Source organism: Nanorana parkeri, unplaced genomic scaffold, assembly GCF_000935625.1.
Source record: "Nanorana parkeri isolate BGI_ZX_2015 unplaced genomic scaffold, ASM93562v1 scaffold307, whole genome shotgun sequence".
Lineage (NCBI taxonomy): Eukaryota > Metazoa > Chordata > Amphibia > Anura > Dicroglossidae > Nanorana > Nanorana parkeri.
In genome coordinates this window covers 106,840-131,374 of record NW_017306575.1, presented here as the reverse complement: position 1 = coordinate 131,374, position 24,535 = coordinate 106,840, and the positions used below count along the sequence as shown (strand labels likewise).

At 41.0% G+C, this 24,535-nt stretch overlaps 1 protein-coding gene across 1 annotated transcript in view; it reads right to left on the bottom strand.

Annotated features, from left to right (window-relative positions):
* Nucleotides 1-73: 73 nt before the first annotated feature.
* Nucleotides 74-24,535, bottom strand: part of HSD17B3 (hydroxysteroid 17-beta dehydrogenase 3) — a 53,176-nt gene continuing 28,714 nt past the window's right edge. Inside the window, exons 2-11 of the mRNA XM_018557868.1 lie at nt 23,364-23,410; nt 20,465-20,540; nt 18,161-18,268; nt 14,112-14,179; nt 12,429-12,464; nt 9,461-9,495; nt 7,528-7,609; nt 6,350-6,415; nt 2,389-2,538; nt 74-204 (exon numbers count right to left, since the gene is read on the bottom strand). Coding sequence (XP_018413370.1) covers nt 106-204; nt 2,389-2,538; nt 6,350-6,415; nt 7,528-7,609; nt 9,461-9,495; nt 12,429-12,464; nt 14,112-14,179; nt 18,161-18,268; nt 20,465-20,540; nt 23,364-23,410 — 767 coding nt within the window. The 3' untranslated portion in view covers nt 74-105. The remainder of the gene's footprint in view (nt 205-2,388; nt 2,539-6,349; nt 6,416-7,527; nt 7,610-9,460; nt 9,496-12,428; nt 12,465-14,111; nt 14,180-18,160; nt 18,269-20,464; nt 20,541-23,363; nt 23,411-24,535) is intronic.

Genomic DNA, 24,535 nt, shown 5'->3' with positions numbered 1-24,535 from the left:
CTTGTATTATTGCCATTTATCAAGCATCCATCAGTGATGTCAGTAGAACAAAATTAGATTGCATGGCACAATACTATGTCCATTTAGAATGTAATGCCTTGAAGGTTATTCCTTTTTCTGTTCCTTGCTAAACAGGCGCAGGAAATGTTCTTGTACTTTTGTACTATGGATCACCCACAGAGGAATATTGTTCATGATAACTCCCTGTAACACAGAGATAAACGATTATTAATATATTAGACAATGTTTTTGCTGTGGGCAATTTAATTTGTGGTGGGCAGTCTGGCTTCAATCCGGGGCTGCCGCATCAGTTAAAAATTTGTAAGCTTTAAAAAATGACCTTTCTCTTTAAATATACCCATATTCACTGCCTTAACCCTCTTGGGCATGGAGTTCACCAGAGCTTCACAGGTTGCCACTGGAGTCCTCTTCCACTCCTCCATGACGACATCATAGAGCTGGTGGATGTTAGAGACCTTGCGCTCCTCCAACTTACGTTTGAGGATGCCCCATAGATGCTCAATAGGGTTTAGGTTTGGAGACATGCTTGGCCAGTCCATCACCTTTACCCTCAGCTTCTTTAGCAAGGCAGTGGTCATCTTGGAGGTGTGTTTGTGGTCGTTATCATGTTGGAATACTGCACTGCGGCCCAGTCTCCGAAGGGAGGGGATCATGCTATGCTTCAGTATGTCACAGTACATGTTGGCATTCATGGTTCCCTCAATGAACTGCAGCTCCCCAGTGCTGGCAGCACTCATGCAGCCCCAGACCATGACACCACCACCACCACCATGCTTGACTGTAGGCAATACACACTTGTCTTTGTACTCCTCACCTGGTTGCCGCCACACACGCTTGACACCATCTGAACCAAATAAGTTTATCTTGGTCTCATCAGACCACAGACATGGTTCCAGTAATCCATGTACTTAGTCTGCTTGTCTTCAGCAAACTGTTTCCGGGCTTTCTTGTGCATCATCTTTAGAAGAGGCTTCCTTCTGGGACGACAGCCTTGCAGACCAATTTGATGCAGTGTATGGTCTGAGCACTAACAGGCTGACCCCCTACACCTTTAACCTCTGCAGCTATGCTGGCAGCACTCATACGTCTATTTCCCAAAGACAACCTCTGGATGTGACGCTGAGCATGTGCACTCAACTTCTTTGGTCGACCATGGCGAGGCCTGTTCTGAGTGGAACCTGTCCTGTTAAACCGCTGTATGGTCTTGGCCACCGTGCTGCAGCTCAGTTTCAGGGTCTTAGCAATCTTCTTATAGCCTAGGCCATCTTCATGTAGAGCAACAATTATTTTTTTCGGATCCTCAGAGAGCTCTTTGCCATGAGGTGCCATGTTGAACTTCCAGTGACCAGTATGAGAGAGTGAGAGCGATAACACCCAATTTAACACACCTGCTCCCTCATTCACACCTGAGACCTTGTAACACTAACGAGTCACATGACACCGGGGAGGGAAATTGGCTAATTGGGCCCAATTTGTACATTTTCACTTAGGGGTGTACTCACTTTTGTTGCCAGCGGTTTAGACATTAATGGCTGTGTGTTGAGTTATTTTGAGGGGACAGCAAATGTACACTGATATACAAGCTGTACACTCACTACTTTACATTGTGCAAAGTGTCATTTCTTCAGTGTCGTCACATGAAATGAGATAATAAAATATTTACAAAAATGAGAGGGGTGTACTCACTTCTGTGAGATACTGTATGTATATATATTACAAGAAGGACACAGTGTGCTATATAGTATATTAAGTGTTGAAGTGTTGCTAATGTACTTATTACCTATAGATTCTAGTTTACATCCCTTTCTATAAAGTTAAAAATTAAACAATGATTCTGAAAGGTGGGTAACAACTTAACACACTTTTCTTTCATAGGCTGCAGGGTATTTAAGGTTGAAATATTTTTAAAAATTTTTAGGATCTAGTCAATACATCATATTCTCAGGGTAAAGTTAAATAATATTCCACCATGGTATTGTACCTGTATTACAGCAAACTGCATCCAGTGAATTTGCAAAAGAATTGCAATAGGTGACTGATCTGCTTATCACATAAAAATACTAGGTTCCTAAAGTTGACTGCTGCAAACACAAAAAGCATAAAACCCATACATACACAGCTTCCCAAAACATAAAATCTGCACAGAGGCATTCAGGAAGTATAGGTTACAAGCAATTATCTACTTGAAAAATAATGAAGCCAGAACCTCCCCCCCCCAGTATTCCAACAAAAATGGACATGCAAGACATCACTGGAATGGTGAAACAAATTACAAAAGGTAACAATTCAATTTATGGAATCATGGGGGTAAAACTGCATAACAATATTTTTTTTGGACTGCCCGGAGTTCTGTTTTGAATTCTTTACCAAAGTAGCATGTGCAAGGCAGCCGAATGTCTCACTTCCTTGGGTAACGTGATTCAGTGATTCTTTTACGAAGTCCATTGAAGATTTTGTTATGATATTTGTTGATGTGTTTTTTGTCATGGGTGTTGAAACTCCATATGGTGTAACTGCCTGAAAGATAAAAAAGCAAATATAGTTTAAATACCTTAGTTTTTTAGCTCCTTGAGGGCAGGGATTTATGTGAATAAGTAGTATGTAAAGCGATGTGTAAACAGATGTCGCTATATAAATAATAATGTAATAAATAAAGATACATAAATGAGGTTAAAGCTGAACTTCAGTTAGATATAAAATGACAAATGAATACAACTCTCCAATTATGAATACATCATTAAATGTATTTATAAATACAAGCAAAGTGGGTACTTGAACTTGGCCTGGTATCAGCCTCTTGTAGTTAGCAGGGCTGAAGTGTGAGAGGAAGAATGAGTGCAAGGAGCCAATGTGTACATGTGCTGGTAAGAAGCATGCTGATAGGAAGAGAAAGCAGAGTGACAGAGAAATAAGCTCATTACTGTGCTGCTTCTCTTTTCATTGTCTAGACACAGGCAGGGGTCCAGGGTGACCTGTCATGTGCCTAAAATGTATATGGTTTAAACACTGCTTGTATTTTCTCCTACATCTTACTCTTCTTACCAACATGAAAAACAATTACTGTGGACAATACTCCAATAACCTCAGGCCAACTTCATTACTTAGAGATAATACATGATTGCCCTCTTTCATTCTTACCTCTTGTCCACTCACTAACTACCTCCTGTCATCTCCATCATAATTGTACACTTTATGGCTAAACGTTTGTGGGCACTTGACCATTACACATATGAAAGTGTTGGGCATCCCATTCCAACACCATGGGCATTAATATGGCTTTGGCTCCATGTGTGGCTATGACACTCTCCAATCTTCTGGGAAGTCTTTCCATAACACTGTGAAGTGTGTCTGTGGCCGAAAGAACATTAGTAAAGTCAAGGTACTGATGTTAGATGAGAAGAACTGGCTTCTAAAAGGTGTTCAACAGGGTTGAGACCGTGGCCCTGTGCAGACTACTCAAGTTCCAACACTCCAAACCTATCAAAGCATGTCTTTATGAACCTAGCGTTGTATACCTGAACTGAATAATTTGGACGTATGTCTACATACTTCTGGATATGTGTATATATTGTGTGGTTTGCCTATACATGATACTACAATGTTGCTGTCCCATGTCAGCTCTGTACCAAGAGCTAAGCGATCATGTAACCTCAGATCTCTAAGCTCATGGTCTCCTCCCTGCAGAGAGCATTGACTGTCAGTCATTGCTCCCTGTGAGGGTTTCCTCTTCCTCTACCTGTTCTTCCAGGGCTCATTAGAGGGACAGACAGGGGAGGGGGCAAACACAGCTGACTCTGGCTTTAGAGAAGCAGCTGGGGTGATTCCCGACAATATTGTGCTGGTAGCATATAGCGCACCATAGCATGTTATTTGTTGACTTTGGGTCACAGTAGTACTTTTGAAATTGATGAAAGGTAAGAAAAAATTTTTTTTGGCTGAGGTTCAATACATTCTAGAAGTTTTTTATTTACTCTTTGCCCTGTCTTTTTAAATAAACCAAAAAAGAGTTTCAGACTAATTAAATGTAGTAAACTGAACCTGCCACAAACCAGAGCAATTAAAACTAAGCAAAGAATAAATAATAGGCAGAATTATTTAACTGAAATTATATGTCAAAATTATCAGGAGATCAGAGACAGTTACATGAAATTTTATGAAAGTTTGACCCCATACCTTTTCTGAGTCTCCTTTCTGGTCAAGGATGTAAAAGACCAACGATGGAAGTGGGATGGGATTGCACACAATGTACAAGGGTATGAGGATTCTGCTAAATATGGCTGAAGTTACATTGAATGATAGGAAGGTTACAAGAATTTGGGTTTTCACTCTGAATATGTAATTTGCTTAGTCATAATATTCTGATTTGATTACAGCATATCCTTAAACTTAGCATTATCATATACTTTTGTGTATCCCACACATGAATGTGTGGACAAGTGGACTCAAGGTTAATTGGCTTTATTAAAAGCTCACTTTGGATACCAACTTAGGCATTGTCTAAACAGAACCTAAGCACAGCAACATGAATAAAAATGTAGGCACAGTAAACTCCCAGTTATCCGGCACCCACAGGGGTTTGGTAGGTTCCGGATAACTGTAGTTTATTGTTGCTTGAGAGTTAATACTAACCCTCAAGCAACCCAATGGCCCCATTCACCTGCTACCCAGCCCCTAATGAGGCTAGTGGCTGGGTAGCAGCCACTAGCCTGGATATTAGTGCGGGGACACTTCCTGTGCCAGTATCTGCGACAATCACTGCAGGTTAGCGGAAATAAGCAGCACTGTCACTAAATTCCAGGTCTACTCTGGCATTTGGAGTCTTTGGGATAACCTAAAATGGTGCCAATATCTTGTACATGTGCAATTGTGGCCGTAAGGTAATAACATGCATGGTAGCATCAACATGTAGACCATCCCCATCCAAAACAACAATACCCAGCAGGAAGCACATGGGACCTGTTTTAATGGTACATTGCCTCCTAATTTCTGTCTTTCTGTAGCTGCTGCTGCACCTTGCACATGACCTGTAAACTCTGGCCTGGCAGCTCACACCACTAAGCCCCACCTGGCCTTTGCTGCTAACCACAAGGACTGCATCTGGAGTTAAAACTGACAGCTCTCTACAGAGGCACCACTCACCACCAGGGGTGTATCTACCGCAAGGCAAACTAGGCACTTGCCTAGGGCGGCACTTTCCAAGGGGGCGGGAGAAAAGGCTGCCCCAAAACAATGAGGCGGACAGGGCTGGACTTGCCTTTGGGCATAATGGGCACTTGCCCAGTGGGCCGAAGCTGGGCAGCACAGAATCAGTTAGCAGTGGCTGCCTAATGAGGGAAACAATGCGGCCGCAAGGTCCCAAGAGTGGCTGCCTAATTAGAGAGCTGCCCGGTGGAGGGCCCAGTAAGATGTGGTCCAGCTGGCTTTGTACAGGAGGCAGAGGAGAAGCAACGGGTGACTCTGGTCTGGCCATAGCATGTGATTTGATGGCGGGATGTCCCAGAAGCAGGCTGGGGATTGCAATGTATCTGGTTGATACTGATGGCACTTCGAGCTGCAGGTAAGAGGAGCAGCACATGCATGCAGGGAAAGGGAATCTGCACAGTCTTCCTGAGACCCTGCAAAGCCCACCATAGGCCCCACACAGCCCACCATAAACCCTGCACAGCTCTCCTAAGACCCATGTGCGCTGTATCCTGTGACTGACAGTTTGTGCAAAATGTCCTAAACAGGACGGGGTGGGCAAATTTAGATTGACACCTTCTTCCACCTTATGCTCTCACCACTACAGTTGACCTCTATCCTTATTCCCTCCGCACACTAAACCCCACTATTACCACTGCACCTGACAATCATCCTCTCCCCCTGCGCTTACCACCTCTCCCACATACCCCCACCTCACTCACCACTTCACCAACACCTGCCTCTGTGCTTGTTGCCATTGTAAGGCATCAGCGGAACTGCTTTACACACATTTACATCAGTCCCTGCACTCAAAGAGCTTACAATCTAAGATACCTATTTCACATGCACACACATTGTCATTGAGGGGAAAGGGAACAACCAAAGGACACCCATGCAAGTACAGGGAGAACATATAAACTCCATGCAAATAATGTCCTGGCTGGGATTTGAACCCCCCCCCCCCCTTCTCCCCCATATCATTTATTGGTTCACACATTAAAGTCGTGCTGAATTAGGGAAATGCATGGAAAAGCTCAGAAGGACCACAAGAAAACATAATGCCTTCTAATATTTAGTGCCAGGTTTCTTCAAATAATATTGTACACTGAATATTCTTATACTGTATAATAAGATTGTACAAAAGTACCTGTATAATGATTCCTTTGGATTTATACTCAGCCTGTAGAGCTTTGGAAAATGTTGTCAAAAAAGCCTGTTGGGAGAATAAAAAGTTCAATACTGTGGCATAGTTGCAAGAAAGACAAATCCATTTCATTAAAAGTGGATGTAAACCCAAACTCTATTTGTCAATATGTTTGTCATCATGCCTTGGCATAGCATTTTCTTAAGCAAATCATATTTTGTATAAGTCTATTGCAAACTTTGTTACCTGGAGATCCTGCCGGTAACAGCACTTCTTGTTTCAGGATGACAACGCTAGCCCCTGCCCTGCAATATGCAGCCACCTTGTCAGATTTTGAGTTCACCTACACTTTAAGAATCCACCCCATTATTTAGCAAAAGTGACTATAACACTGTCAAAGGTGCTTGAGCAGCTGCAGTAACAGTTAAAAAAAAACAAAAGAAGAAGGCTTAAAGGGAATATGCAACTTCAGAGCGAAATTATAGCTAATTATAGCCAATTTGCATACAAACGTCATGTGGTCATAATAATCTGGCCACTCAGTGTATGTGTTGCTAGAGGGCCAGACCATTATAAATAGGGAAGCAGGTTGTTTACCACGACAGTAGAAGTTATTTTTTTCTGAAGATATGGGTAAACAACGCGATTTAACAGCCTTTGAACGTGTTTATAAGGTGACCAATGTAAGCACCTCTAGCAGTGTTATACTTAACCCTATCCTGGGTTTGCATGTAAATGTGGAATATTGTCTAATAAAAGCATGTGAAATTAGAATCATTATTGCTAGAAATGGCAATAATAAACAATTATAAGTGTACAATGTTTTTAATTTGAGTGGTTCGTTAATATTTTTTATTACTGGTGTTTATATAGTGCCAACAAGTTGCACAGTTACATAGTTGCACATTCACATCAGTCCCTGCCTTCGAGGGGCTTACAATCTAAAGTCCCTATCTCACATGCATACATATAAGGGCCAATTTAGACCAGAGCCAGTAAACCTACCAGCATGTCTTTGGAGTGTGGGTGGAAACTGGGAGTACCTGGATGAAACCCATGCAAACTTCTTGTAGATAGTGTTCTGGCCAGGATTCAAACCAGGGACATGTACATGGGTCACATGTTCAAAAGTTCAAAACAGAGTTTTGAAAAAAGTGCCATTGACAGCATTAAATACTTACTTTGGAGGCAGAATAGAGTGCATAAAGTGGACATGGAAATGTACCAAAAGCAGAAGAAATATTCAATACAAGTCCTTTTTTCCTGTAAAAGAAAATTGTATTACTGAATTGTTAGAGCACATTGTAATTGTGCAGTGTTATTGCATTTAGATTAATACAACTGAGATTGTAGTAAATAGGGAATACATGAAAGCAGTATGAATCAATAAAAGAAATGATGATTACATTTGTGTAATGTTCTGAGACTGAGTATGAAGATTAAAATGATGATGACATACGCATGTCATCTGCCCTGGGTCTGTTAATGTAAACTGAATACTGAATGTGAACTGTTTAATATTTTTTTTCTACATATCACACATACTACAGCCCTATTAAAAACAATAAAAATGTTTCCAAACTGGCTGCTTACATTTTACCTCACCCCAGGTAATTTGATTAAAAGTGAATGAATCATGCTTATACATGCTGCCATGTGTGGACATATTTATTCATACTTGGTTGTGGTGTGTAAAGTTCCTTCTAGTCGATTAAGCAAGAGCTGCTGCTGTAAAAAGAAGGTAGGAGCTGATGGTAAAAAAAATTGTGGTTAAAAGGGGGATAAGCGAGTTAAAAAGGGTAAAGATAATGGCGGGAAAGGGTAAAAGCTAAGAAAGGTGGGCAGGGGCTGATGGTTGAGCCAAGGGCAGGAAATATATTAGGATTTAATTTTGGATGGACATGGAGGACAGCAAGGAAAGATGTGATGAGGGCATAGGAAGAAGGCAAAGAGAAAGTGTACATGGTGTGGATTTTAACAGAAGATTGAAAAAGTTAAAGATGGAAGATATGCAGGACAGAGGCCTGGAGATCAGAGGAGTACAGTGAGCTTGTTTTAAAAGGAAGATGAGCGTTTGTGGACAGAAGTGGGGAAAATGAAGGCAGTGTAGTAAGTAACAGACAGCAAAGGAGAGAAAGTAGCCACCAGGAGAAGGTTGGGGCTTGGAGGAGTAAGAGTAACAGCAGCAGTAGATTGCAGACATGAAGGATAAACAATGGACAGGAGAACACTCATCAGAAGTGGCAGAGCAAGCACTCGACATGATTACAAACTGTGAAGTTTTCTGCACCAGCCACTACACACACTGAAGTACAGGAGCTTTACTTAATACTTCAAGCTCAGATGTATAGTCACAGTATGGCAGTCAGAGGCTACCATAAAGGAGCTCTACAATGGCTCTGCCATGAATGAAGTGTTCTAAGACATGTAGTAAAAGTCATAGTCAAAAAACCTGTCACTTTGATATATAAGGTGAAAGTGGCACTGGATACATGAAAACCGTCTAAAACACAGAATGGAGGTACTGAGAGCTTTTGGCAGAGTGAAATATACGGTGCAGAACAGAGACACTTGAAAAACCAATGGGCAGAAGTGGAGAGCAGTGACAGTTAGGTTGTGAGTGAAAATGTGCTAAGGGATAGATTGGAGAATGAGTGCAACAGTGAGGTGGAGTACAAATGAGGAGGAGAGTGGAGAGGGAGAAGGGGCAACAAAGGAAGACCATTTAACATTTAAAGGAAAGCGGAAAACATACTGAGATCAGAGTGAGAACAGTGCATGTTCATTGTGGTGTAAAGAAGAATATGTGACAGGAAACATAAAGTGTCTTTCTCTTTTAATATTAGTCGGAATGGCCCTGGAAAAAAAGTATAAGGTTGCTAGGAACTGGAGAAATTCAAATGTACTAAGGGAGAAAAGAAAGCAAATATCAAAAACAGGTAATATCTTTGTAAATCATGAACCAGTGAAATGTTTAATTACAGAAAAGTAGGAAATATTTTTCAAAAGAGAATATTTGAGGATTTATGTTATAGTTCATATTTGTGTAAGTTTAATTTCCATAATTTACAAAAATATATTGCTATTTTAGCTGGTACACAAAATAGGTCTCACCTTTCTTCCATTTGTTTCAATATTATTCTTGTCATCTGAAAAAAAGTATATGCTGATGTATAATAAATAACAAAAAATGTGAGTTTTTAATGTCTTACTGGTCCTTGTCGGGCCCTTGTCCTCTGGTCCCGTAGCAGCTGCATGGGCTGCTGTGCTGGTTGTTTTGCCTTGGTCTAAATACAGTATATATATATTTTTTTAAATGGTCCTTAGTCCCCCTTAATAAAGTTCTGGATTAATGAAAATGTTGTGATTTGCAGTTTGAGGCATGCTCTTCCACTGCAACAGATTTGCCAATGAACAGAAAGGCTGACGTACAACTTGGCTGCATCAGATCCAGTTGGTTTTGATGCTGAAAATGCTGCCGTCTGTGACAGCCTGGGTCCAGTAATCTGCCCAGTAGCTTAAGAGACTAGACTGGGCTTTTCCTATCGTGCTACAGAATGTTCTGTAGTACAATGTTACTACATAGAAAATACACTAGCATAGAAACTCCCAATATCTCTGACATGTAATATATGCATTTCCTCTCAGTTTCAACGGCCATTCTGAAGCCTGGCAGAACTTATCCAGTTTTGACATGTCTTTTGCTGCAGCAACAGATCATGGCAATAGCAAATCACTATTATCACTATTATAAGTGATTGGATGCAATGGGGAGACATGGCCATGAAACTCTAGCCCCTTTATGAGGAAAAAAACTAAAAACACTTAAAGGGGACCATTGCTATTTTGCATTGCATTTTTCAATGCCAAACACTAGGAAAATTAAACAAAAAACATTAAAAAACAAAATAAAAAAAATATACTCACCTTATCCTGGCTTCTATCCACAACGCCTATGGGAGCGTAAAATCACCATCCTTTCTTGTGAGATCTCAGGCATTGCTGAGTACCTGAAATCTTGCAAGAAGACGCTACTGCACTGTGCTGGAGCGTCTTCTTGTAAGAGCTGGTGCACTCAGCAATCCCTGGGCTCTTGCCAGAAAAGATGGTGACATCACCCTTGCCTAGGCGCATTGAGTGTAAGCCAGGATAAGATAAGTAAAATACCTAACCTTTTTTCCACAAATGTTATTTTCTCTGTTTATCTTCCCACAGTGAATGTGGGGGGTAGCCATTAAACAATTGGACCTTGTTTATCTTTTAGTACTGTCCAGAGAAAACAAATGTTCTTTAATTTTTCAGATGCAATGTATTGGATACTATACTATATAGGTAAATATCCCAGTTTTGTTTTTACTTTATATGACTATTATGTCTTTTAATTGCATAACTGCCTTGAATTTATCACATGAACCCTTTAAAAGACTAATCAACTCTTTTAAAGTTTTATTTGCTATTATACATTTCCATTGCAATAAACAACACCAGAACAATTTTGTGAATACTTGGCTGAAAACTGGCAGCATACTTCCAATTCACTAGACATGAATTAAAATAAAAAGAGAAAAATGTGTAAAAAGAATTCTCTGAAAAATGTGGCTTACAATCTGGCACAATTATGTCAAGGGGATCTTCTGATTTCATTGATACTTCATTTCATACTACAAAACATTTTAAAATTAGAATAAAGTACATTTGTTTCCTAAGAAAATATCTGCAAGCAATCTGTTTCAAGCCATGTTGAGAGTTAATACAGCCAAGATAATTTAGTTAGAAAATATGGGAAATCACTGAGGAGATCTTTAAAACAGCACTAATATTGCATGATCACCCCATGGAGACCTTTGTACTGATCTGTGGGTTGTGGACCCCTGTTTAGTAGTGCACCGATTGTAGCACGCACCTCCTTACCCCTGGGCAGTGAATGAGGGGGCTTGGTGGGCTAGCATTTCAATCTCAGGGCAGAATCCCTGACTTTTTATGGGCGAAAAAAATGTGTGCCAGTCAATTCTGAACCCTAAAAAGTTTATTTAGCTCAATGAACTAGGGAGAGGTATTAGGGCACAGGATACCCAGAAACAGGCAAAAATACAGCTCCAGACTTCTTTTGTAGTAAAATAGGTAGTTTTTAAGAAAAGCCAAACAGCACAAATCAAAAGACTTCCAACACAACCTCCTCCCCAGGAAAAAACTGGAAGGCAGAGCTCCCTTTTAAAAATTACCCCAAATATTTATATTCTCCCCCAGCATGTACCACTGGCAATAAACCACCTAGTCATTTGCCAGAGAGAAATACATATTCATTACTCAGTAATATTGCTCTGTCTGCTGGGAACACTCCCTGTCAAAAGTAATTAAATGCTCCTAACCATATGGTCTTGAAATGTATTGTAACTGTAACACTCTAAAAAAAATCTCACCACTGAATTTCCGAGGCAGTATGTGACAAGTCACATTGAAAACATCCCCTTTGTGTGGTCTTGACTGGTTATAACAGCTGCCATGCAGCCAATATTGATGGAGAACACACCACAGTCAACATAAAAAAAACAAGGCCACAAGACCATTTTAAAGTTTCCGGGCAGATTCTAAAGACGGAGATCACCAGCACTCAGTCAAAAGCATTCAATTATTTTGCTTATTTACTGAAGAAACATGTCACAAGCGTCAATTAGCCAAAGTTTCGGGTGCCACGCAGGGTCCCTTCTTCAAGGCGACATAGTGACCTTCAATTCTTTTGCTTATTTATTGAAAAAACATGTAACAAGCGTCAATTAGCCAATGGTTCAGGGCCACACAGGGTCCCTTCTACAAGGTGTCATAGTGACAATCGCTCAATGCAGCTTCGCATGTATATATACAGGAAAACACCAATTTACACCCCACTATGAGCACCATGACCACTAGGTCCAATCACTGTAAGGAGTGCAGGTGACACATCTTAACACTTCAGGCACAAAGTAATTTATTCACAAATCACTTGATTTTGGTCTCTAACTAGTCTTGATATTAATTTATTCTATAATACCTGAGCTATTACAAGTGAAATTGTTGAGTAATTAGCAAAACCCAACATGCATACCTTAACAGCAGAAGTCACATTGCAGTTAATCAGATTCTAAATGAAGAGAAGAGGGGAGTTGTTACAAATGTTATTTTAAAATTTAAAATATTTAATATTTTATTTTGATTTAGAGTAAAAACATTTTTTTTACAAACTATTCTTTTTTTAAAATTAGGTACCTACGAAATCCTGCATGCCAATACTACCGTAAGTATTTTTATATGCAGCCACCAAGTGGAGCTCTTGTGATGGAAAAAACATGTTAATAGAGCCAAGCTGAAATTTGCACCCGCAAAGTCAGAAGGAAGGAACCTGTCCGCTCAGATGGACTATGCCAAATGTCAGTCACAGACAGGGAGAGTCTGAAAGCAAACAGCTTCTGCTGTGCTCTCTATATAGAAACCCATGATGCTCTGTGACACCAGTATTATGGGTGTACTCAATGCTAAGTGTTTATTTATAAACAGTAAAAGAACAGAAATAAAACATTAGTTTAGGAAACATATAAAAAAAATATGTTACCCAAAAATGATAGTTTATAGTATAAGGTGGCATGATGCATATGGACAGTGTGTTAAGGGAACAGTGTAAATCCAACCTAAATAAACCTGCCCAGAGAAGGCTGTCAATCAAAGCCTAGAGACCATATAACAAGGGTATTAACAAAAGAAACAAGCAAGAGGCCAATAATCACTGTTTCATGGATCTACATCTGAGATTGGAAAAACATCTATGGGACAATTGTAAGCATGCCAGTCCACAAAGCTTGGATTTTTGGAGAAGTGACAAAATAAAGCATTTGCTAAAAAAAAATCTGACATTTGATCTAAAGTTATCTTACACTGCCAGGTTACCAGATGGATGGAGCCAAACACAGGGCGAGTTTAAAGGTAATTTTCTTTCAGTATGCAAGAGACCTGAGACTGGGACTCAAGTCCAAAACCATGAAATAGTATGTCTTGGAATGACGCGGTTAAATCCCAGACCTCAATTCAACTGAGAACCTGTGTCAGGACTTTTTTCAACAGCTCCTGTTCAGCCTGACAGCTATTTTGCTAAGAAAACTAGATGTGTCAAGCCAGTAGAGACTTACCCATAAAGACATGCAGCTGTAATTGCAACTAAATGTTATTCTACCAAGCATTGATTTAAGAAGGGTGGAGAAAACATATGCAACCAACAAATGGCTGTTTTTTTTTTAAATAACTGTCACAATAATAATTTGCATCTCCAGAGTGTTAAAGGAGAACCTACTCTGGTTACGCCCCTGGCTGTACCCGCCCCCTTCCCCGTCCGATCCGCCAGTGAGCGCTGGCGGATCGGAGCGGGGAGGGGGGAATCCAGCCCGTGCCCTGTCAAGGCAGAGAGCCGTGACAGGACCAAGAGGTGAGCGAACGCCGGTATGTGTTCGCTCACTTCTCGATCTACTGAGCTGACCTGTGATGGTCTCATTGTCACAGGTTGGCTAGAACTATGAGGTGAGTGAAAAGCACTCACCTCATAGATCTCCTTTAAGTGTTTTGTGGAAATAAAATGCTATACATCTCTATCATCCAGTTAAATGTTAATGGTCCAAGGGGGCGAATACCTGTGCACAGCAATGTACTTAGTTAACAGAACACAAAATGAACAACAGAAAATAAAGTAAATGATATAACAAATCTGAAAAATAATATTTCAATAAACTTTGAACTAAAGCACCTCATCATTATCCGGTCCAGCAAGAAAGCAACATGGATCAGGGTTGTGAAGCATTCCGACATTGTTAACTGCAAAATCAAAAGGTAAAAGTTATACAATTTAAACAACAGACATAGACTAATGGTCACATATCTAGGGGTTTTGGGGACTCCTTGGGCAATGGGACCTGATGACAGGAGAACAGTGGGAATCCAGGACAGAGCAGGAAGGTCTGGGAACACTGTAGAAATGAGGAAGACCAGGTACAGGATCAGAGCAAAGACAGAAACTGGAGTACTTGTATAGGATCAGAGCAGACAAACAAGAGTAAATGGTTTTCACAGCTGATGTTGGATGGGCTCCACTGGGATGCAGGGACAGGAGTTGTTGAAAGTATAAAGGGAGCTTGTGTGGCAGGATAACCCTTAGTATTGAATCCTTGGACCTACCAAGCTACCCAAACAACAGGCAGACACACAGAGTGCTAGTACCCATCAGACACACAGGTACTGACAGAGTCATAATTATGAGCAGCAGGATACATGAACAAGCAAAAACAGAAGCCAAAGCCAATACAGACAAAAAGGATCAGAAGCCAAAGGCAAGACAGATAAGATCAGCATATACTGTATGTATAATACGTGGGTTGATCAAGAGAGGTTCCATGCACGGATCACAGCTGTACGGATCGTATGTCATCTTGTGATGGAGGAAAAAAATGAAATTACCAGACCCCATGTCTGTCTATGGGGAATCGTTTGTGAACAGACATGTGTCTGTTTACATCAGATTACCCCGGACTTGGCTGGAATTGGGGGTAACCGGGTGTAAACAGACGCCGTCCATTACATGCGGCTGCCCATAGACTTACATTGGGCGTCCGATTGGGTCCACCTGAAAAACCGACAGGTGGACCCAATCAGACCGCCCGTGTGAAAGGAGCCTAAAACGGACATACCAGCCCTGACTGGTGAGGGTGTGAACTGTGATGAGACACAGGTGTAAGAAGACAGAAACACACTGACATGGAAAACACACCAGATGCATGACCAAAGTTTTATTAATATATGATATGCATATTGCTAGTAGATCTTTGCAGACTAATTTTCTTGTTACACTACACCTTTAAAAGGAGCCAGTCAGAAATCGGCAGTAAAAAGAATTTGACTGCTCACTCTTAAGATGTTCTAATGGTGTAGTCTTAGCTGTTATTAACTTGTATTATTTCCAAAGCAAAAATGTCAACCTGGTGACGGATTGCATACTTTTCTACCTCAGAGCTGAAGGAGGGTAGAAGATTGAAGTATCAGAATCTCTTGTTTTCTTTAAAGGAGAACTATGGGGTCAGTGTTTTTCCCCATAGTTCTCCTTAGGGTAAGGGGAGGACACAAACTAGCGTCCTCCCGTTACCCTAAGCTCAGTAGCTCGCGGTATACTGAGACGCCGCAGCCAGAGAGGATCCCGACATGGACGCCTGAGTGACAGCTATCTAGAGGCACAATATGTGCCTCTAGATAGCTCACAATTTCACAATATGTTTTTATTCTCGCCTTTTCTGAAGTACTCAGGCCAAACAGGCTGTGATAACAGGGGTGTGGCCATGATAGATGCATTCACAGTCTTTCCTCAGTTCTCCCTCTTAAGTGACTGAGAAAAGAATTAAAGGAGAACTATGGGGTCAAACTAGCGTCCTCCCGTTACCCTAAGCTCAGTATACCGCGAGCTACAGCTCGCGGTATACTGAGACGCCGCACCTGGAGCGGATCCCGACTCGGAAGACGGGATCCGCCCAGCTGCTTGAGTGACAGCTGGCTCTGCCTAACTAGAGGCAGAGCCAGCTGTACCCGCCCCCTCCCCCGTCCGTTCCACCAGTCAGCGCTGGCAGATCGGAGCGGGGAATCCAGCCCCTCCCCCTGTCACGGCAGAGAGCCGTGACAGGATCGAGAGGTGAGCGAACCCGGTATGTGTTCGCTCACCTCCCGATCTACTGAGCTGACCTGTGACAGTCTCATTGTCACAGGTCGGCTAGAACTATGAGGTGAGTGGAAATCACTCATCTCATAGTTCTCCTTTAATGCAATTACGACAACACTTTGTGATATGATATTTTTATGATTTTCTGTTATTAGCATTTAGCTTAGGTAGAATAGAGGACAGCCCCTCTGGGGGCATTTCATTCTGACACTGAAAAGGGATGCTCTGAGAGAGAGAATACAACCCAGATGAACAGTGGACCTAAATGAGAGGATTAAATATTCATGAGGGCTACGTTATGTTATTATGTTTTTCTGTCTACTTAACTCCAGAAAAATATCATGTTACCTCGAAACGTATATACACTATATTGCTAAAAAAATTGGGACAGCTGCCTTTACACGCACATGAACTTTAATGGCATCCCAGTCTTAGTTCGTAGGGTTCAATATTGAGTTGGCCCACCCTTTGCCGCTATAACAACTTCAATTGTCCTGGGAAGACGTCCACAAGGTTTAGGAGTGTGTCTACGGGAATGTTTGACCATTCTTCCAGAAGCGCATTTGTGAGGTCAGGTACTGATGCTGGACGAGAAGACCTGGCTCGCAATCTCCGCCCTAATTCATCCCAAAGGTGTTCTATTGGGTTGATGTCAGGACTCTGTGCAGGCCAGTCAAGCTCCTCCACCCCAAACCCGCTCATCCATGTCTTTATGGACCTTGCTTTGTGCACTGGTGTGCAGTCATGTTGGAACAGGAAGGGGCCATCCCCAAACTGTTCCCACAAAGTTGGGAGCATAAAATTGTCCAAAATGTCTTGGTATGCTGATGTCTTAAGAGTTCCCTTCACTGGAACTAAGGGGCCAAGTCCAATCCCTGAAAAACAACCACACACCATAATCCCCCCTCCACCAAACTTTATACTTGGCACATTGCAGTCAGGCACGTACCGTTTTCCTGTCAACTTCCAAAACCAAGACATGACCATCGGATTACCAGACAGAGGCACTTGATTCGTCACTCCAGAGAACACATCTCCACTTCTCTAGAGTCCAGTGGCGGCGTGCTTTACACCACTGCATCCGACACTTTGCCTTGCACTTGGTGATGTAAGGCTTGGATGCAGCTGCTCATCCATGGAAACCCATTCCATGAAGCTCTCTACGCACTGTTGTTGTGCCAATCTGAAGGCCACATGATGTTTGGAGGTCTGTAGCTATTGACAGTTGGCAGTGTGTGCTTCAGCATGCACTGACCCCGCTCTGTCATTTTACGTGGCCTACCACTTCGTGGCTGAGTTGCTGTTGCTCCCACTTTGTTATAATACCACCAACAGTTGACCGTGGAATATTTAGTAGCAAGGAAATTTCACGGATTGAGTTATTGTACAGGTGGCCACCTATCACAGTACCACGCTTGAATTTACTGAGCTCCTGAGAGCGACCCATTCCTTCACAAATGTTTGTAGAAGCAGTCTGCATGCCTAGGTGCTTGGTTTTATACACCTGTGGCCATGGTGGTGATTGGAACACCTGAATCCAATGATTTGGAGGGGTGTCCCAATACTTTTGGCAATATAGTATATATAGTAAAAATTGCAATTTACAATATTTAACTGGAGAACAGATGGGGTCACATTATCTCATTATTTTATTTTTTATTTTTAGCGCAGTCAGTTTTCAACAGGAGGTGCTGTTACTGGCAATAAACTTTGCAACAGATTTGTTTGAGAAAACTGTATACACTGAGACATAATGCCACACATACTGAAAAATAGGTTTAGGGTTTACATTTACTTTACTGCTTTGAAGAACCTGAGAAGCCATGGTAAACCCCAGCTTTTGTCAATTTACCAAGTTATCTGGGGAATGCTGCCTACGTGTAGCAAACACATCAATGCAGCTTTGGGTGAGTTCAGATCTTGTGTTGTCTTCAAGTATTCATAGCTTTATTTAGAATTCTGTAGATGCCATGCATTCTCTTGCGTGAGCCAGATCCTGCTCTGAACAAGGGCAGATTTGTTTATCCACATAGACAAGCACAGAAAAAAAGAGGTGTACATTAAATTACCTTGTGGTGGACAATTCTTGATCTTACCTAGAATTCCTATTTCCAGTCCTTTTAGACTTTCTTCAATATGTTTATATATTTTATTTTGTGTGAAGTCGGCTTGTATTAATTTAACATTTCTTCCTGTAGCCTGCTCTATGAAAACAAAGAATATATATTATAACATTTTGAAGATCACTTTACAACTCTTTAAAGGGGACTACTAACTCAAAGTATTATAAAACGCTCTATATTCGCTTCAAAATTACATACTGTTAAATGTTGGCACTTTGCAATAGAATCAAAATAACAGACAAACTCTTACATTTATTGGTGCATATCAAGAATATGTGAAAATGTTACTTTAATGTCTTTATTTTCTCATTGTGTACCATGAGAGCTGTATTAGGGTCTCCACTAGACATGTGCACTGCCAAAAAATTCGTTTAGTTTCGTTTCGTTTTAAATTCGGATTTGTGTTATTTCGTTTTTCAGGATTCAGGTGTGAAAGTCAATTCGGATTCGGAATTCGGATTCGGACGAAATTCGTTAGCGTTAGTACGAACGTTCGTTTCGTTTTCTGTTCTTATTCGTTTCTTATTCGTTTCGTTCGTTTGTTCGTTTGCCGCTAAAGTGACATTTGAGGGGGAAAAAATATTTTTCTCCTTCTCTAATGTCACTTTGCTCCAACGAACGAAACGAATAAGAAACGAATAAGAACAGAAAACGAAGCGAAGGTTCGTACTAACGCTACCGAATTTCGGAAATGGAAATTCGGATTCGTTTGCATTCATTATGTCTGTAATTCGGAATTCGGATACATCCGAATGTCCGAATTTCCAAAAATTCGTCCGAATTTCGATTCGGAACGAATCGCACATGTCTAGTCTCCACATAACTGTCAGTTTAAATTCGTGCCTGGTGGCTGATACATATGTCTTTAACAACAAAACTAGGTATGGCAAAGAAATATCAAAGTATCCTAAAATAAGCACATTTATAAGCACATGCTCCTGCCTTGTAGCTCAAAGTCTGTATATTATATAATTATAAAGGTGTCTACAGAATATTTTCTTGATCCAGTCAGTTGTAATCAGAGCAGAGAAAGATCTTATGTCTGCAGGCTCTCCTGAGATCTGCAAATATCTCTTGTTTGAGAATCACCAGAGGGACAAATTTGGCCCAGGATGGATCTTTCCCGGCCAGTTGCTTTTGTTTTCTCAAGGGATAAGATGGAACTTGTGACCATCTATTCACAATAGGCTAAAATATAATTTGGCAATGATACTATTTACACACAGTATGTAGCAGCACAATTTTTTAAGCACAAATTATAGTGCTCAAAACATTTAGCATGTTTTCTACTACTTAGGGGGCCACTGACACCAATAATGTCTTTAGCTTGGTCTGTAAGTGGGCATTCTTCCTCCTACTGACCACCAATGTGATTATAGACATGTAATGTATTTCCAGATTGATCACCAGCCCACCATAGCCTGCTGATTGGAAAATGAAGAGAAGTAATACACTGATTAAGTCATCTCTCTGCTCTCCTCTACTGGAGGTATATTCAGAAAGGAAAAATGTCAATACAGCAGAGCCTGTTTGACCCACAGTACTAATTCTCCCCCTCCCAATGTAAGAACTGTGTGTTTGGCTGAGGCTAATATAAAAAAGATTCTGGAATTCATGATAGTTACATGTAAAAATATTTTCATTGATTATTTCATGAGCACAATAAATTGTGTTTGTTTTAACTTGCTTGGGATTTAGTCTGAAAACCTAGACAAAGTCAAAGAAAAAGATATTCAATCAGATACACATTGTAGTAACAACCTTAATTTTCAAAGTCTTACGGAAACATTCCTGTTATAGAGGTTTTGCTGTGTCTTTAAATTACTCTACAAACCAATAAGCTTCAGGGTTTATCTGCACTGGCCAATGCACTTCCTAATCTAACAGACTAGGTCAAATGCACCCACCTCCTTAGCAAAGAATACCTGAGGGGTTGGCAGAAACCACATTTCCACAAAGAGATAAAAGTTATTTTTCCCAACATCACCATTGAACTTCATGTTGTCTTAATGAATAAACCTTTATTTATTTGAATTCATTTAAATTTGTTTTTCTAATTTAGAAATGTTATGAATAATTATAACATAGGTTTGACAAAGATGTTTTTATTTAGTTTTTTTGTGGTAATTATTCAAGGGATTTTTGCCCTTAATTTGCACAGCGTAGTATAGTGTCTTAACATCTAAATACAGTATATATGTAGGTAAGTATGTGTATGCAGGCATATATGTTGTTGTTGATAATTCTAAGGACCTGTAAAATATCAAGAAAACCTACCAATCTCCATAGCAATTTGCTGCATTTTCTCAAGGGTTCGGCTGATCATCACAATGTTCATGCCACGATTAGCGAGCTATAAAAGGAAGTTCACTGTAGTTTATCTTAGTACACTATATTTTATACATTGTACTTTTAGACAAAACTGCATTCCTGAACTTTGATTGCTTCATGACTTCATGAGGTTCATTCACCTATGTACCCTCATCACACTGTAGTGCATTATCGTGAATTTCTGTTGTGCTGCAATGCATGTGCATTGGAGTTGCTTTGATTTAGTGAGTTGGAGTTGCATTTAAAATGAATAGCACTTCAACGCACGAATACAAGTAATGTGCTTTGAGGTAATACACGCATTATTGCAATGTAAAAGTGTGATTTGACCCTATGACCTGCTGATGGTTTTCAACACTGCACAATACATTAGAATAAGGAATTGCTCAAAATGGTCGCTTTACCTCTCAACAATTTTCCAAAGAGTGCTCAGCACTACCCTACTTTTGAATCATACACCTGACATGGGAACACCTGACAGTCTTGCTACATGGAATCTTCAAACTTCTCCATGCCCAAGCTCCACAACGTTTCATGTTGCTGCTGTCTTGCTTTGCCAGTACCTCTCTGATGAATCTGACCCCTTTGACACTTCTGTAAGCAATGCCCTATAGACCACCATCCTCAGCTTCATAATTTCCCCCTCGGCAGATCTTAGATTTGCTACCAGACCGGGCAAAATATGCCCACTGGCTGCAACTGTATACAGCAGCTTTCACAATCATGATGTTAAACATGGTCCATTCAATTTCAATGTTCTGACCTCACTAGGCATTCTTTTCTTGAAAAGGTTGTTTGGAGGTGAGAAGCCTTGAAATGTTTGTACTCTTGCAGCTACCAATCCCATCTGGCCTCTGCGCAACTCTCCAAATCTAACACCACCATATGGTGATCAATTGACACCTCTGCCCTGCCTTTTACCAAAGCTTTACCAAAGGTATAGGGCCTCTGGTTCAATGATGCAGATATTAAGTCAATCAATGACCTTTGATTTGGGGTGATTTGGTGTCAGGTACACTTACAAGCATGCTTGTGCTGAAACATGATATTAATTATGGCCAAATCTTGATTTGCCCAGGAGTCCAATAAAAGCTCAGGTTTAGGTTGCAGCAGATACTCTTTAAAGTCAAACTTGCTAAATATTTCCATTTTTTCTCATATAAGTGATAAAGTCTTCCAGTGGGAGACAGAGCCAGTGGACTACACTCTCTCAAGCACTTTACTCAGGATCTCAAAACAGCTGAATGTTCTAAAATACTGGGTTCATACACACACACACACAACAATTAGACTTTTCCTACCTACAAGCTGTTGTAACATAGGGTTGTGCAACCTCCAGTTGAGGGCTTATGAGTATACCCACAAACTCCTGTGGCTTTTCACCTAGAGGAACTGTTGAGTAGGAGACAAAAGTCACTTTGGCAACAGCATTGGATACAGAGCCCATACTACAGAACTATGGCCCACTATTTCTAGTCGATAACTTTCCACCTCAAGCATTAAGGCCCTTTAGTTGTCAGCATGATAATGCTCTGTATTCCAGCTGCCTATGTTGATAACTCAGAGGGTATGAGATCACATTCCCACATTTCACCTTTCTGATGGTGGGTTCAAAGTGTGGCTCCACATCTTCTTTGTATGTTATATTTATTGACAATATGTATACAGCCCAGCCACCAAGTGTTTACCTGTTGACACTCCAACCAAACCTAACTCGAGGCGGGTGTCCTCACAAGTCTCTACTGCACTAATTACCCTTGTGTGCTATGATACTAGTCATGGGGGTCCTTTCTGTGTATTGCTGTATGTCCCCTCAACAATAGATGTTCACCAGTAGAAACCAGATCAAGAGAAGAAGATTCCAGACATTCATCTCTGAAGGCCTTGTAACCTGTAAAGGTTACATCTGTAAAAAATAATTCAAGGCAACTGGACTTGCTGTATTTTTCTTGAAGACATTTCACTGGTCATCCAACCAGCTTTCTCAATTCAGAATGACTTGTACAAAAATTATCTGGGAATAAATATGGTGAATGTTGCTCCAATTCACATAATCTGTTAGTCGCAACCAGGTGTTGAATGCATTTGCATAATTGAAGCTAGGAGGTGTTAATAATTTGCTTCTGTTTTGAAGCCCAGTCTGGATACCCGCAAGTTTTAAGGGCCCAACGCCAAAACATAAGAGGAACAACATTGTGTATGCAGTCTAGTGCAGTGAGGAGTGCTCAGAATTGTGTGTAGGTGAAGCAAAACAGCAGCTACACCAGTGTATGGCACAGCATAGAAGAGCCTAACCCTCTGGTCAGGATTCAGCAGTATACTGCCATCTAAAGGAAAAAGGTCACTCCTTTGAAGACAGTCAAGTACGCATCTTAGATAGGGAGGAGGACTGGTTTAGTGTGAAAGAGGCAATTTATGTAAAAATGGAGAAGCCAAGCTTGAATAGAGGTGGGGAGGGGGTGAGACATCTATTGTCTGCCACAAACAATGCTGTTTTAACACCTCTCTCTGGGCAAGTTATTAACACCTTCTAGCTTCAATTATGCAAATGTAATCAACACCTGGTTGCGACTAACAGATGAGGTGCATTGGAGCAACATTAACCATATTTATTCCCAGATAATTTTGGTACATTTCATTCTGAATTGAGAAAGCTGGTTGGATGACCAGTGAAACGTCTTCAAGAAAAATACAGCAAGTCCAGTTGCCTTGACTTATTTTTTACAAATATACCATGACTTGGATGAATGAGAAACTTCACAGACATGTAAAGGTTACAGTCCCCAGATGTAAGTAAATCGCTTAATGACTGAATTAAAGGCAGCCGTGATTCAGTTGGTCTTACCTCTATTGAGTATGCTTTACCAATTCCATCTCCAGACCCAGTCACAACTGAAAAAAAAATATGATTATTCTACTGTACAGTTTTTAGTTAACAACCCACCCAAAATGTATATTTTTGTTTTTAATAAACAGTTAAAAGAGTTAAATTGAGAGTCAGACCACCAAAATATTTATTTTGTCTCTTGCAGCCTTTGTGCTTGATCCTTTAAGAATAGGGTTCTACTCTCTCTTTGTTGGCTTAATCATTTAATTTATATGATCAGAAATGCAACAGGAGAGCCCTCTTAAGTTGTGTGAAAACACCAGATCTGGAAACAGATCCAAGGACTATGGCAGGCAGTGGCGAAGCTAGACATTCCGTCACCCAGAGCAAAGACTCAGAGTTGCTCCCCCCCCCCCTTCACAGGAGAAGTCCTCTATCCAAACATCCAGACACCCCTACTGATCCACCGGAGAGGTAAGGCTTCCAATCGCCTCATTCTCCAGTCCTGCTTAGTTAATTTAGGAGCCACTTCTTGGCTCGCTCAATTTTCCCAGCAGTGTCCCTTCTAGTCTGTCATGGAGGAGAGACTTGAATGAAGTGTTTTCAAGCCTCACTTCTATGGTGGATCAGGAGGGGCACCACCGCACCAAAAGAAGAGAGCACCAAAAATGGTCTAAAGACACTGATCCACCACGGAGGTCTGCCAAAAAGCAATACGTTATACAGCAACGCAGAATGCCACCAGCTATAGAGGACTACAAATCCTTGCGATATATGATACAGCAATGCAGACTACCACCAGCTGTAGAGGACTACAAATCCAAGCAATACATTATACAGCAATGTAGAATACCACCAGCTATAGAGGACTACAAATCCCAGCATTATATTATACAGCAATTAAAAATAGCATTAGATATAGAGGACTACAAATCCCAGCAATACGTTATACATCAATGCAGATTAATATAAGGCTTCATACTCTATGTTGCTCCGGGGTGGTGGCCTGATGTCTCCAGGGTGTTAGGAGGGCTGTGCAGGGTCTCAGGAGGGTTGTGCAGGGTCTCAGGAGGGTTGTGCAGGGTCTCACCAGGGCTGCGTGCGGTCTCAGCAGAGCTGCATCCGGTCTCACCGGGGCTATGCGCAGTTTCACCAGGGCTGTGTGGTGTCTCAGGAGGATGTGCAGGGTC